Genomic DNA, 15,881 nt, shown 5'->3' on the forward strand with positions numbered 1-15,881 from the left:
ACCATTCCTCTGATGTACTTCCCCCTGGCTAAGCTTCCAGCTTCCCAGTTTTAGGTATAATTTTTAATACCTGAATAACATCCAGAAGCTAATAAAATGAGAAACCTTGTTAAGAAGAAGCTCAAAGCAGTAGCTTATATGTTAAATCTTTGCAGGTGACATGGAAGACTACAAGGATTGTCATGTCCTATTATTGACAACTTAAACCAAATGTGCACCATGAATTAAAAAAGCAAAATCAAAAACCTTGAGAAAAGGCAAAATAAAACATTATTTAGTCAGAAGGCTTATTTCAAAAAGTGTATTTTGTCATCCAAAATACTGTCCCTAAGCCAGAAATGCAGTGACTCATTACTAAAAGCCTGTTACTGAGAGGTTCCATTGGCTTATATGCTGCATCTTGGTGCAGAGGGATGGCACAAAATATTCTGTACAGGCACTATTACCATTTACATGAATTGTATGTCTTTGTACTGACCAGTTGTTTTATTAACTTTCTGTCCAGTGGTGAGCACTGATAGGTTTAGTTCTCTGCTTTGATGGGAAAAGCAAGAGAGTTGATTATTTTATGTGTGCAGGTGCTTTCTTGATGTTGGCAAAAGCATTTCCTGATAAACTAGAAAGGGACCAGACTGAAATAGTACTTGACAAAGAAAAAGTTATAACTAACAAAAACAGTTGGATTCATACTTAACTGAGGATTCATCCAGTCTTCCCCATCTGTGCAGCTGAAGAGAATACAAATTTTTCCCACGGCATTACTTTTGTTCCTGCTTCTTCTGCTGCTTTGGGGTTTTTTTTGTTTTGGTTTTTTTTTTTTTTTTGTTTGGGTTTTTTTGGGGTTTTTTTGTTTTGTTTTGTTTTTCTTTGTCCGTAAAGCAGTTTTCTCTGTAATTTTTTTTAATAAAACTTCTTTGCTGAAAAAATGTGGGTACAAGCTTAAAAACAGACAACTTATAGGATGAGTTAAGTATTCAAAGTGAGAGCTATATCAGAAGAAAAAGCTTTACACTTTTCTTATTGATCTTCTTCAACTTTTCCATCCTTAACTACTCTTTTGTGTTTGAAATTAAAATAATTGAAATGTCTTTACTGATTAAAAGCAATTGATGCAAAAGAGTGGATTATTGTTATTTTTCTCTAAAAAAAATCCATATGCCTCCAACTGCATGTGAGGATATACCCTCCATGTTAGGATAAAAATATTTTGCAAGACAAGGTATAAGTGGATTTAAAGAAAGAGAGAAATACCTGGAGAAAATTACTCATGGGAATCTTTCTGTGTGCCAGTGCACATCTTTACAGTATCTGGAATTTTTTTTCCCAAAGAATCAGCAAGAAACCCCAATCTTTGAAACATGCTTGTTCACAGGTTGCAGGCAAAAATATTCTCTCCTTTATCATATCTTGACAGTAGTTTCAGTTTGGACACATGCATGAAATGGCATCATTCCTTTTAGGATTTGGTGACCTGAATTATTTTCCTCACACTAACAGTTTCCCACATGGGCAAAAAGACATAATAAAGACAACAACTTTATCTGTATCAGATAGGTGTTCACCATTCTCTGCTTTCTTATTCAGAAAAATTCAATTTATGCCAGGTTTATATACATATCAGTTTAAGATTTGCAGAGGCTGAGTCTTCCAAGCTTTGAAGGCCAAGTCAGTGTGGAGTCATAAAATTATAAAACCAAAAATATGTAAAAACCAAAGACCTACCAGGTAGTCATAAACCTGTGTCTGTCAGCCTGTGCCACTGGGCCATATTGACTGAAATCTTACTTACATACACAGAGGTAAGAAGGCACTGAACTACTCAGAGTATCCTGAAATGTTGATCAGATTGTTCACCTTCCATAAATCAGAGTCTTGCTAAGCCACAAATTAAAAGGTTGTGAGATTATTTCAAAGCTATGAGGATATTTAATTTTTATTTTTGTTTGGTTCTTCTCCTTCCCCCATATATTCTTCATGATTCTATGTGCAACCACAGAGAGACAATTTTGGGTACTCTGATCCTTTACAGATGTGGAAATGTGGCTCTGTATATAATTACCTATAGCTAACAGAAGAAGCCTTTGTTACTTGCACACTTTCAAAACAAAATGGTTTTGCATGATTTCTTACACAGAAACCTCAGCATCCTAGATTAACCTCAGCCTTAGCAATGAGGTCTTTATGTTAAAGTAGGACACCATGGGCTTATTCAGTTATTATATTCCACCAGGTTTGTTCAGACTAGAAAATTAAAGCAGGGATGTCAGATATGTTTAAGCTGTGTTGTTATTTTGAATATTTTATACTATTCTTTTAATGAATAAAGAATTCTTACTTTATGAAAATTGTTAAACCTGCATATAAACCGAAGATATGTATACAATAAATTATTAGTTAGCATTCTTGTAGCAATAAAATGTTTTTTTAAAGAATCTCAGTATTCTAAGTAACTAGTTCCTATATTTCCCATTTTTAAGTATTTAGTTACTTTGGTCATAAACATGTGCAAAAAAATCTGAAAATTCTGTTCAGAGTTGTAACTGCAGGGTTAAAAAAAAAATAGCACAAACCTGCAAAGACCAGTAGGTCAAATTTCTCTGTTAACTGTCCTTTCAGAAAAAGCTGCCGACTTCCTGACATCTTCAGAGTTGTCAAAAGACATTATCACAAAGCAAGCTTAGCCCTCGTAACACTTTCTGTCTATAAAGAATCAGAGAGGGAGTTTTGTGCCTATGGCTTGAAAATAAGGCATACAGTGATTGCACACATTTATCTTAGTCAGAGCTGTGATGGGGTAAATAAGAGGGTTAGTGCACAGAGAAATCTGTAATCCATAATATTCCCAGCAGATTGAGTGTAAATGACATTTTTTTCCTGGTTTTGCAAATATCAGTGATGTTATTTCATAATTTTAGAAAACTTTACACACATACCAGAACACTTGAACTGCAAATATGCAGATAGATAGGCAGTAGGATACAAATAAAGGTTGATTTCCACACAGGCAGTGTTGTTGATTTTATGTCAGAGAAAGCAAAAGTACAAAGTCCTTCCCATGTGCTGCTATATATCCATAGCAAATGTATAAAAACATGCAATCTTAAAACAAATATTCACTGACTGTATTTTCAAATTCATAAAAATGTTCCGTATACATACACCAAGAGCACTCCTACATAGTGTCCATAACCCCATGGAGACACTGGGGAGATCCAAAGTGTGTCTCACTTATGTAACCCCGTGGTGACAGAGACACCAAAGGTTTCACTGTGCAGCTCTGGAGCAGTGATCCGTGACAGGAGCCCTGCCTTGCTCCACAGCTTTGTGCACCCTTCAGCAAACCCTGAGTGCTGTCTCCTCGTTTGCCTCTGGATGGCCTCAGCCCAAGCCCTGGAAGACCTTCAGACTGACAGATCCTACTGCACTGATGAGACATTAAATCCCACCAAGGAAAAAACCCACCAGGATCCTTACTGTGCTGCTGCATCACACTCCTTTTCATCAGCAACCTTAAAGAAAACAGACTCTATCCTACACGTGCAGACCTGAAAGGAAAAGAGCTTAGCAGTCACCATCTGAGCTCTAAATGCATAAAATGTGTAAAGAGAAGCTTGAAAAAATCGGAATAAGTTAACTACTAAATGACACATGAAATATTGACAAAGAATATTCAATAGCTTTTTAAAAAAATTTAAAATCACTTAGACAAAACTTAGTATTTGGCATCTCAGTAGGAGACAAAAATTGAACATATTTGACTGTTTTGTTGAACATATATAAGCATGGCCATATATAAGTCACTTCAAAATGCTTCAAAACAATTATTTGGGGCCAATATGAACCACAGCAAAAGGGGTTTCTAAAAAGAAACTGAAAAATAAAACAGTAAGGCTTTTTGTCTCAGAGGAAATTTTAATAAATCCAAACTGCCCTAATTCATTTAAAGAATAAATCTATTCAAAATATTTAAAATGTGCAGATTTAAAACATTCTGTAACTCTTGAGATTTCTAGGAGCACTAATAAATAGAGCCAACCCTTCCTTCATACTGGTGCATTATTAGGTACATTAAAGAATGGGTCTTTTTACACGAGAATTAAGAAGTTTGCATAATGACATACATGCAGCCAGACACAGCCATTACCTGTAACCAAGACAATCAGTCTACTGCCTTAATTAGTAGTTTGACCTTTGTAGACATGAAAATTCACAGTCTCTTCAGCCACTGAATTATTTTTTAATTGGATAAAACTGAATTAACAGTATGTGCTATTCATGGATGTAATCTATGGACACAGATTTGAAACAGATGCTCCTAATATTCTTTCTTCCCCTTGTATTTCATCTGTGTGAATCACTGCCTGGGTAGGCACCATCTGTCCTTTGTTCTCTGTTGCCAGAATGGGCCACTTCAGAAGGAAAAAAAAAATCGGTGTCAGAATTTCCTGGACAATGCAAGTTCTGAGTTAAAGTAACACAGCTCCTTCAGATTGGGATTAAATTTTTTCTTAGTCTCCTTGTTATCCAAATTAGTTTGGGTTGATTATTTCTTTCATTATAAGAGATTTTTCCCAGAACTTCTGACCTTTTTGAAGACCTTTCCATGTTGATGCATAGAAATTGCAAGTACTCAATGCAAGTATTTCTCTCATCTTCTCACAATTAATCTGTAAAATAGTAGCAGTATCTAATTGTGCCTTCCAGACAATGACCAGTTTATGCATCAAAGAACCTGATTTACCCCGTGACCTCAGGTTTGCACTGGCAGTTCAGGTTTAGTTGGTTATTTATCATACAACACAAGTACAAATCTCATTATCAAGTGAGGCACATTGCTCTGTAATATGGATCTCTTCTCATACTTCTCTCCACCTACTTCTATGATTTGCAAATTCTAAGTGATGCTTTCCTCCATAACATTGCTGAGAACCACAGACTTGGCTGTATATTTTTGTGGTTTGCCTCTTTGATACCTCTGCCTGCCTACAAAGAACGCAGGCAGAGAAGAGATTTTTAGAGCAGGAGAAAGATAAACTACTCAACAGAGAGTACCAAGAACCAAGGGTGGTCAAATCCAACCTAAAGGTCGTGCTAAATCCAGCTGTGGATCCCCTCTGGTGGGAACCTTTGTTCCATGCCGATCATTCCGCTGGCCCGTGGCTGTGTGCTGCAGAAGCAGTGCCTGTGACCCAGGAGAGACCTGCTGGCTCAGCTGGACACCTCCCCACTCGCTGGCTGGGTAACCCCAGAATTTGTGGGCGTTTCATCACAGAATCAGTTTAGCTGGAACAGGCCTTTGAGATCCCTGGGTTCAACTTATGAGCGAACACCACCTTGTCAACCAGAACACGACACTGAGTGCCACATCCAGTCTTTTCTTTAACACCTCCAGGGACGGTGACTCCTCCACCTCTCTGCATAGTCCATTCCAACATTTATCACTCTTTTCGTGAAGGAATTCCTCCTAATGGCCATCCTAAACCTCCCCTGGAGCAGCTTAAGACTCCATCCTCTCGTCCTGTCGCTAATTGCCTGCGAGAAGCCAGCCCCTAACTTCCTTCAAAACCGGAGCTAACCGCGCCAGTGCCGTGCTACCGGCTTCAATTTCGAGTGGCTCCCTGCCCGTGCCACCGCTGCTGCGACAGGACGGCACGTCCTACGCTCACACCAGTACGACCCCGGGGACCAGCTCCATCAACTCGCACACCCCGCACCGTAGCGCCCAGCCCTGGGCATTCCCCGCCACACGCTCGGGGCTTCCCAACAGGAGAAGCCTTGGGCGCTGGGCGCACGCGGCCCGAGTCCTGCGGCGGCGGGGCAGCGCTGAGGGAACCCCGACTCTCCCCCCCACCGTGCCCGGGCCCCGGAGGCCAAGGGGCTGTCTCCGCCCCCTCCCGCAGGAAGGCCGGCTCCCTGCTGCCGGCTCCCTGCTGCCGGCTCCCTGCTGCCGGTCCCCGGGACGGGGGGCGGGAAGGGGGAGCCCGGCGCGCACCCCCATCTCTGGGCGGCGCGCGCGGCCGCGGGCGGGGAGCGCGCGCGCGGGCGGGGCCGGCGAGTGACGCGGGGCCGCGCGGCGTAAACAGCGCGGGGGCGGCCCTGGCAGCCGCGCCGCGCCCGCGACCCACCCGAGCGGCCTCCCCTGCCTGGGGACTCGACCAAGAGAGGAAAGGCAAGGCAAGGCAAGGCGGGCGCCCCTTCTCGCAGCGTCCTCGAGAGCTTTGACGCTGCAGCCCGGCGGGGGCGGCGGCCGAGGGAAGCGCCCGGAGCGGGAGGAGCCGCCTCGGGCAGCGAATCGCGGCCGGGGCGCCGGGCTCGGTCCTCGGTAAGGCAGGCGGCGGCGGAGCCCGAGCGGCCGCGGCAGGAGCCGGGCGGTGAAGATGGCGACCCCGGGCATGGGCTGGCAGCAGCCGCAGCACAGCTACGGCGGCGGCTCCGCGCCCGGCGCGGGGAAACTCGGCTCGGGCTCGGCACAGGCGGGGCTGAGCGCCGAGCACAGCGCGGACCTGCACTTCAAAATGAGCAAGAAGATCGCCCAGCTGACGAAGGTGAGGGAGGCGCGCCGGCTCCTTCGCCGCCTCGGGTGTCTTCCTCCTCCGCTCTGTTTCCTTTCGCTCCTTGTCCTCATGCGGGCGACGATGGCCCTGGAGAGGTGCAGACTGTCGGGGCTGATGGCAAATCCGGGTGGATGCGGCCGGATTTGTACTCCGGAGGCCGAGCCTGGAGCGCCGTCGGTCCCCGGAGCATCCCCGTCCGCCGCGGGCAGGAGCGCGCCGTGGTCCCGCGGGGAGAGCTCCGGCCGTCCGGGAGCCGCGGGGCTGGAGAGGAGCCGAGCCTGGGAGCTGCCGCAGTACCGGCCCCCCTTCGTGGTGTCCGAATCCCGCCTGGCACAGCCAGGTATCCCGATGTGCGGGAGCGGATCCCTGACTGCTGGGCTGGTGCTGGTTATTTATTCTGCGGGAATTGTGGCTTCTCTTCTAGCGCTGTTATAAGATTAGGAAGTCTCTTTAAATGGGGAAATTCAAGTGATGCTTGCCTTTCCTTTGCTGAAGTGTTTTATTTAAGGTCCCTGGTAATAGCTTAAATGCGTTAGATGAGGGTGAAGTGTGAGAAAATTTCTGGTCTCTTGCTGAGCGAACGGTTTTCATTATGTCATCCCCAGCCTAGAGAATACATTGTATCTTTGTGACAGGCCGGAGTCAAGCTAGGACTGTTTTTAAAGCCTATTGCTATGGCAGGTAGGCCCAATGTTTCAGATATGATTTAGTTAGAATAACTTAAAACAATGCTTAGGTGCTGTAATCTCTCTTGTGTGATGCTCAAGCTGTAGGCAAATAGCATTAGCATTAGTAAGAAAAGGAGAGGTAGATTCTCTTTAATAAAGAGAATCTACCTCTCCTTTGAAATTGATAGTTAAAACGTTTAAAGGTAATTTTAAAGCACCGTGGGAACTGCCAGTATTCTTTACATGTTTGCTAAAATGGATGAAGGTGACATTTCGTTGGAACTAAGAGTGAAGAGAATGAAGACTGCTGGCAGGGGCTCACAGTAGAGACAGTTCACATTTATGTACAGTTGATGCACCATTGACCAGTTAAAAATAGTATTTATCGTGGCACACTGTGCACCTTAATGTGTTGGAAAGCTGATAACTGAGGGGTATCTTCTTCTTGAATTCAAAGTTCAGTTTCTTTTGATGTTAACATCAGTGGAACTCTAATTCCATCAAGAGAAAATAAGCTGAAGGATCTCCTTGGTTTTGCTCCATGTGCATGCAAATAATGAAGTAAAGCATTAAAGATATTACTACAGTTTTGTGCTCCCTAAAAGGTGTAAAAAGCACCTGGAGACCCTAAGTTTTAAGCTCACCTTAAGGCCTAGGTGCATATGTAAAGTAATACTTCAAAGTAGAATTTATATCTGTATGTGTGCTTATATTTTCCTTACTTTCTCTAGGAAATTACCCAGCAGTTTATAGTTTATTTCAGAAACAGCATTCCACTTCTGATGTGAAGTCATTTGTGTATGACCCATGAGTTCCACATTACTGGGCATGTGCCCTGTGCACTCTCATTTACTAAGCATCAGATATCTTGAGGTGGATGTGAATGAATTATGGATTTAAATGCATGGTGCTGAAATATTTTGAACTCTTGTGTTGGAAAATGCAAAGAGAGTAAAGTAAATACTTTTTTTTTTTTTTTTTTTTAATGATCCACAGTAGAGTTCATCTAAGATTCCATATATTGTATGCAAGTCTGTCCTGACAAAGACTTCAGATTAGTGCAAATAAAATCTGCAAGTTGTTTTCTGTTGTGTATTTCAAATAATTGCAAGCTATGTGCTCATACAAGGAGTTTACAAGTGAATTGGGCTTTTGCAGGGCTGGAGTCTTGTATTTGCAAGTCCCAGTGACTTGCAGATTCTGGCAGTGTTGTAGTTTGTATGTTGTGTTCTGTTTTCAAGTTTTAGGGAGAAAGATCAGCTGCTTTGCCAAGCTTTCTATTGAGTGAAGTTCTGGAGTGAATAATAGTGCTTTTAAATGTAAACCAAAGTGTATTTGAAAATACTTCTCTTGCACCTATTGCAACAATAAAATTAAGACTTTGAAGGTTAGGATTAAGATAAAAGGTATTGAGTAAGATGTATTTCATTAAGATTGAGGTGCACATTTTCACAGTTTTGTAGCTAGAGGGCTCAGGTCCTACATTTCTGTTCACCTACATGACCTTTCAGGAAGGGAGCCTTAAAATAATTATAGAAACTTCTGGGTGAAGTGTGATCTAAACTTTCTAATCTGCTCTAGAATCTGAAGCCTGGTTTGATAGCTGTCTGCAGAAATCAGTTCTTGGGAAAGGACTCAAGCTACAGGGGAAAAATACAAACATAATAAACTTAATTTCCCTAAGTGGGACTTACATGTCAGAGAAGAATTAACTTCACTTTGCGGAAGAATCCTTGAAGTAAGGTGTTGCAGGAAAGATTTTAGGATATTTCTGTTTAGGTCTTTTGACCAAATTCTGCTGTTCTATCTTTGTCAAAGGCTTACCAGCATATGTGCATAAAATTCCTCTTCAGTAATCCAGGAATTTACTGTTAGGAGTACCACTTCTTAATTGTTCTTCTCAAGTTGCTTAGTGTCTTATATATAAGGTACTTCTGGCATGTCTTTCACCTGTTTTACCCATTTATTTACTTTTTGTACTAACTCTTCTCTAAGAATGACTTGAAGATGCAATAATTCCCCATGTGGATTTAGAGCAGAAGGCACTTTACCAGGTTAAAACAAACCCACCAATATAGTGTGGTAAAAGAAAGTCCCATTACTCATTATCCAAGGAGTACACACAGTGAAGTTATCCAAAGAGCTTTTGTCTTCTGGCAAAAGTGTGACTCCATAGATTACTTTTGCCTATCCTTGCACAGGTTGCATTATGAGCTGTGAGTAGGAGCTGAAAAAAATGCTTTCCCCACAGAGGATGAGGGTCCCTCATGTTTTAGGCAAAACAATACAGGAATGCAAACTAAAAGGTGAAATTTATTTAATAACCAGATTTAATCAGTAATTCGGAGTGAGGCAAAATAGGATGTGAATCCATTTCACAAGCAAAACACTTCTAAAGTACTTAACTATGTTTTTGCTTTTGGGTAGGAGAGAAAGACCTACTTGATTTAACTTTAATGTGCTTAATTCTCAGAGGAAGGTAAAACAAGTGGTTAGAAATGCAGGTCTAAAAAAACCAAGATAATACTTCATGTCATGTTCAAAGACTGCAGTAGACTGTAACTGAAGCAATTTTAGGTCTTCCTCTTCAGTATAAGCTCCTTATTTTCAGGCATTCCGGAAGATCTGTGTACCAGTTTGGGATAAAGTAGCATCTGACACAAAGATTAAAGCCAACAAGAAATAAACTGCGATTATGAGATTGCATATATGTATTTGTACTACTGCATGCAGGAGTGCTAATGCAGTGTTGAATTATGCCTGCTGCAGATGAAAATATACATATATATTTAATTAGTTTGCATAAGACAACTGGATTAGAAACAAAAAGCAAGGTGTTGCCATGCTTATATCAATACGAGAGAATGGCATTAGTTTTCACAATTTCCACAAGAGTTCAGGAGGCTTGTTTCTCATTTTGGATTTGTTGGGAGTGTTGATTTTTTTGTTTGTTTGTTTGTTTTGTTTCTTCTTTCTTTCTTTGTGATGCAGTTTGTAGCTTGAGTGTTTGTGATTGAGAAATCCATATCCTAAGTGTGTTGGTAAAGTCTGTTGTGAAAGTTTTGTGCTATCAGCATAAATCTTTGACCCCTGCAGAATAGCTGCATGGTTTGTGCTGGTACTACAAAAAGAGACTCTTCATTATTGGTTTGGTTGTATGATATTTGTTGCAGAAATTTTGTATTAACTGCAGCAGCTCTGATGGGAAAGAAACACCTGGTAGTGTTGATTAATGAGAAAATATGACCTGGCAATGTGCTCTTGCACAAAACCACCCCAGTATCCAGGGCTGCACCAAGGGAATGTGAGCAACAGGTCAAGGGAACTGATTCTCCCCCTCTGTTTTACTCTCCTGAGACCCCACCTGGGTGCTGTGTCCAGCTCTGGGGTATCCAGCACACAAAAACATGGACCTAATGGAGCAAGTCCAGAGAAGGGCTCAGAAGATGATCAGAAGGCTGGAGTGAGCCCAGAGGAGGTCACAAAGATGATCAGAGGGCTGGAGCACCTCTCCTATGAAGACAGGCTGGGATAGCTGGGCTTGTTCAGCTTGGAGAAGAGAGAGGAGGAGAGAGATTGGGGAGACCTCAGAGCAGCCTTCCAGTACCTAAAAGGAGCCTGCAAGAGAGCTGGAGAGGGACTTTTGATAAGGTCCTATAGTGATAAGACAAGGAAGATTGGCTTTAAACTAAAGAGGGTAGATTTAGATTAGATATGAGGAAGAAGTTCTTTACTGAGAGGGTGATGAGGCACTAGAACAGGTTGCCTAGAGAAGCTGTGGATGCCCCATCCCTTGAAATGTTCAAGGCCAGGCTGGATGGATTTTTGAACACAGTGGTGTTGTGGAAGGTGTGGAAAGGGGGTTGCAATTGGCTGACCTTTATGGTGGTCCTTGCCAATCCAAACCATTGTATGATTCTGGAAGAAGAGTCTGTATGTGGCGTGAAGATGATCTCTACCCTACAGTTAGCATTTTTGTCTATTTAATAAACAGAGACTGTATAAAACACTAATGTTTTTCCTTGGTACGTACTTAGAACTTGATGGTTCAGTTTTGGAAAGGTTTCAGAAAATTCAGTTCAAAGAAAATGTGGTAACAAAGTTAAGCAAGGCACATCATCCTTGAGTAAACAAGAAACTAGAATCCAAGACTCCTGAGACCTGACTTCTATTCTCAATTCTTCCAACAGCTTCTTGCCTATATTTGGCAAGCAAAATCTTTGATTTTTCCTGAGTTAGAGAGAAGTACTTAGACAATAGGCATTAATGTTGTGTTAATCCAGTCAATTTCTAGGGGATGTAGATAGTAAATTTATTTCAAAAACTGCAGTGCCAATTTGATGATCTTTAATTCAGATGCTTATGGTTTTTGTTGTATGTACTCTTTTTCTGGAATGGTTAAAGGTCTCCCTCAGCAATCACAGTTTTATGCAAGTAAGAGCTGTAAGGTTTAACTTATATAAATGATTCTTAACAAATGTTTCCTGTGAAACTTTGTCAGTTTTTATTTGGAAGTATTCTGCCTCAGGAAACAAAACAACTAAACCTCTTGCAGAAGGTTAATTGTGCATAAAATTATAAGAACACTTTAAAAAAGGAGCCCTAAAAACCAGGAAAGACATGGGAATCTAAATATCCCTGTAGAACTGTTTTGATGTTAGCTGTCATCATGTTGTAGTTGATGCCAGTAACAGTTTTGTAAAAACTTGGGATTTAGCTTTTTAAGCAGCCTTATGTCATCTCTCCAATGTGTGTTAACACTGGCAGTAGGCCAGTATTTGTAACAGTTCCAGGATTGCATGAAAAGAACTGAAATTTTGAGGCGGGTGTGATTTAAGTATGTATTTTGATGTCAGTATATTCCACATTATTCTAACTGGTAATGTGTGAATAAATATTATGTTACTTCATTAAAAATAGTAGCAAGGACTAAAAGATTTGAAAATATAATATTAGATATTCAATTAATTTACATTTCTCTGGAGATATTTAACTTTGTTTTGTGTTAATTATTCCAAAGATAGCTGAAATAAGTCATCTCAGAAGGGAGAGACTTCTCAGATAGGAAATGAGAAACTTGCTCCAGAAATATTGTGTCTGTCTTAAGATTTTTCCTTTTTAAATCATGCTAGGGTAGTCTCTCCATCTTCCCTGTCAGACTCTTTCCATGTCGTTTTCCAACTGTGTCCTTATTCTGCAGTAATTATGATCTTAGCAAGGGATATTCACAGAGGAGAAGTTTTCTGTACCTATGATAGTATAAGGAGAAAGATGGAACTGTGTAAAAACGTAATGTCTTTAATAACATCTGATATAGTTCAGAAGAAGTAAGTAGAGCTTTCAGACTCTCAATATCTTCTTCAGAACTTCAGTAAAATAATCAGTTATGGTGTTTGTCTGAATACTTTCTAGTTGATGTACTATGAACTGCTTTAAGGCAGCTGTGGCTTATAATTTAAGACCTGAAGAGGTCTTTCTTACCATCCATGTTTTGTAGGACAAAAATTACAGAATTTGGTGATTAATAAGGATCATGTAGCCCTCAAATGGTTCCTTCCTTCATTATCATTGCAAACCTGTAAGGTGAGACTGCAGGGATTCTATGTTGACCTGATGTGGGTATATTTTAGAGCTCAGTGTTGTGATGTGAGAATTGGGTCAATGACTTTGCAGTCTTTTATCACAAGACATCAAGAAGAAGGAAGGAGGACAAGAATGAAATATTTTTAATACAAAAAAAAAATATACTCAAATGAATTCCTTTGCTCTCCACCCACATAGTTTTAATGGTTGACTGGTAACTTAGAGTTCTTCTGAGGCCACTGATAACTTGATGTTCTAAAGATATTTCCTGTATATGTGTGTAGTTGAAAGTGTGATGTTGAAAAACTGTCTGATCACACATTCACATATGTTACTAGTCTAAAATGCTTCTTTAATACACTTGTGGATATATCAGCTTCTTGGAGATTAATTTGGTTGGTTTTTTTTTTCTCCTCATTTTACGAACATCCAAAAGAATAATAAAAATGAAGTGATAAATAAATAAACTGGGGGAGAGGATAAATGACATGGCAACTGGGGATGTAGTTTAGGAGTAAACTTGCAAGTGTTAGGTTTACAGTTGGACTTGATGATCTTAAGAGTCAGGAGGTTGGAAAAGATCCTTAAGATATCCTCTTGTTTATTATTCACTGTCAAAATTAAATAATATAGAGTTACAAAGAGCTGGAAGACTGTGAGATGTTATTGCTCTGGTCTGTACTTCAGCTGTTAAATCCCATACATCAACACTTTAAGAATATTTAAAAAAAAACTGGAAAGACATAGATTTTACTCCTAATGTCAATGTTAACAGCATGTCAACATTTAAAAACTAAAGAAGGAAGAACATTCAGGACATAAATGAAACCTGATATTGCAACACCTGTGAAGTTTAAAATCTGCCAACCTTTAGCTACATTTAAATAAGACAATATAAACCTTATGAAAGAAAATAAAGAAATATTTTGAATTATTTAGAGTTTTATTGTTGTTACAGTTTTCAGCTAAGTACTGCTTTATGAAAGAAGGCTTTTGCAATTTTCTTTTTAGATGGAAGTGCCAGTTCAGAGTTAAGAACGCAATACTGAAATGCTTTCCTTCAGATGTAAAAGTTGTAAATTGGAAAGTCTTTTATGTATAGTTGAAAAAGGAAATCAGTAGTTGAACTCTATAACTGTACAAGGTTATTATAGATTAATTATTTCATACACTTGTAAATTAGTATGGGCACAGCACTCTGAAGTACTCAATCCTATAAAGAGTTTTGATTTGACAAGTCTTACAAAAATGTATCATCAGAAGACAGTCTGGTGGATTTTTTGGTGGGTTTTTTTTTTGGTGTTGATGTTGGTATTTGAAATATTATGAATGTACAAAGAATTTGTTTCAAATCGACAAACTTAACACTTCTTTAGAAGACAGATTGCAATTTAATATTAAACATTGTAGTTTTGTGCATTCTTCAAGCACAGTAAAAGTGCATTTGGCAACAGCATTGCTTTGCATACTGTTTGCGTATTACTGTATTGTCATGCAACCTCTTGGTTACACATACTTTATTTTTTAATGTCCGGAAGTACAATTAAAGGTGTATGTCTAGGTGTACAATTACATGTATTACATCTAATACATGCATGGAAGTGTTATTTGTCATAAGTCATTGTTTTGGTGCAGTGACTTCTAGCCCTGAGTAGTTTCTAAGCACTTAAATTATTTCAGTATCTCATTCTTTGAAACTCAGGGTTTGGCTTTAATAAAACCAGTAATTTTGTCAGTGACACTACTGTTTTTCATCCTTCCAATTCTACATTGAAGCTTCATTCTCCTTTGACCTGTAAAAAGGAGGAGGGCATTACCTTAAAATAGTCACTAACTTTTTCTAGCTGTTTACAGGCTTGTTGCTAAATAAACCCAGCAAATCTCAACATAATATTATGAAATCAGATGTATATGTCTCTTGGCTGATATAAGTTAGGCAGTAGTAAGCCAGGCATCTGTGTATTCTTCTAATGACTGATGTCATACCAGTAACCAAAGGCATTGCATTCCAAAAATAACCAGAAGAAACAAAACAGTCTAAAGCTATTCACCATCTTGTCCTACTTAATGCATGTTACCTGGTTCTGTTTCCTCAGCCAGGCTCTTCTAACTGAATCAAGAAGGCTAGGAGGAAGAAGAACCTTTTGCTGAGGTTGGCACTTGACTCGGATCAAAATGACAGCTTATAAAAATAGCTAATGTTGAAAAGTTAATGAAGTCCTTCTTCAAGATGCTGCCATTAAATGAAAGACAACCTTTTAGCTGCAAAAAGTAGTATGAGGTGAATATGAGAAGTACTCGTTTTCTATTTTAATTTTTATGGGATTAAAGTAATCTTTTCATCCAGTGTCCTAAAATTTAATTTCTAGAAACCTGACCTGTAATGTGTTCACAAAACAGGTGTGCTATAATCCAAAGATTTTTATTTGAACAGTGTTTTTGCTCACAATGTGACTGAAAGCAATAACTTTTAGTAAAGGGTATCTGACACTGCCTTCTCAGATCTAGTATTTTGCATTATGGATGCTGATGCGTTTGGATAGGTTGTACTAAAAAGTATTGCAGTAATCTTCTGTGACTGTCTTTGTCCTTTTAAATTGTGACAAATTAAGGTAGTGGGAAATTATTTCTTTAATAAAGATTAAGGAAAAGGACTTGATTTTTTTTTTAATTTAACTGCTTTGTGTAATTCTAAGTGTAGGTTTTACACTTAAAATATACTTTATTGTAGCTGGTTGTAATAAGTAATCAATTGTATGTTTATACATAAAAAAAGGCAAAACACCTTGAAAATCTATGCATGCCTTTCTTCTGAATGTTAACCTGTCGTGTCAACATAACTCATTTATTGAAGAAAATACTTTGTTGGGACACAGAATGATAGAAATTTATTTAAAATTTTGGATACCATTATTTTGTCCATGTTCACTAGCTTTCCATATATTGTATAGTGTTATCATGTTAACTGAGTTATATGTCATATATGTCAGTCCTTTCCCCAACACCCCTTCTCTTTATTTCTTTTAAAAACATGTCCATTTGCTTTATGCTGGGGCTGTACTTGGACACAAAGCTC

General features: G+C 39.7%; 1 protein-coding gene across 9 annotated transcripts in view; it reads left to right on the top strand.

Moving 5' to 3' along the window:
• The first annotated feature begins 6,377 nt into the window (after nt 1-6,377).
• The window catches only part of FAM184A (family with sequence similarity 184 member A), a 72,835-nt gene continuing 63,331 nt past the window's right edge, over nt 6,378-15,881 (top strand). For all 9 annotated transcript variants that reach the window (XR_007777186.1, XR_007777185.1, XR_007777187.1 and 6 more), the window contains exon 1: nt 6,378-6,545. Coding sequence is in view for 6 of the 9 variants with exons in the window: in XM_050972742.1 (XP_050828699.1) it covers nt 6,378-6,545 (168 nt within the window). In the remaining 3 variants the exon portion in view is untranslated. The remainder of the gene's footprint in view (nt 6,546-15,881) is intronic.

This window comes from Serinus canaria, chromosome 3, assembly GCF_022539315.1.
Source record: "Serinus canaria isolate serCan28SL12 chromosome 3, serCan2020, whole genome shotgun sequence".
Classification (NCBI taxonomy): Eukaryota; Metazoa; Chordata; class Aves; order Passeriformes; family Fringillidae; genus Serinus; species Serinus canaria.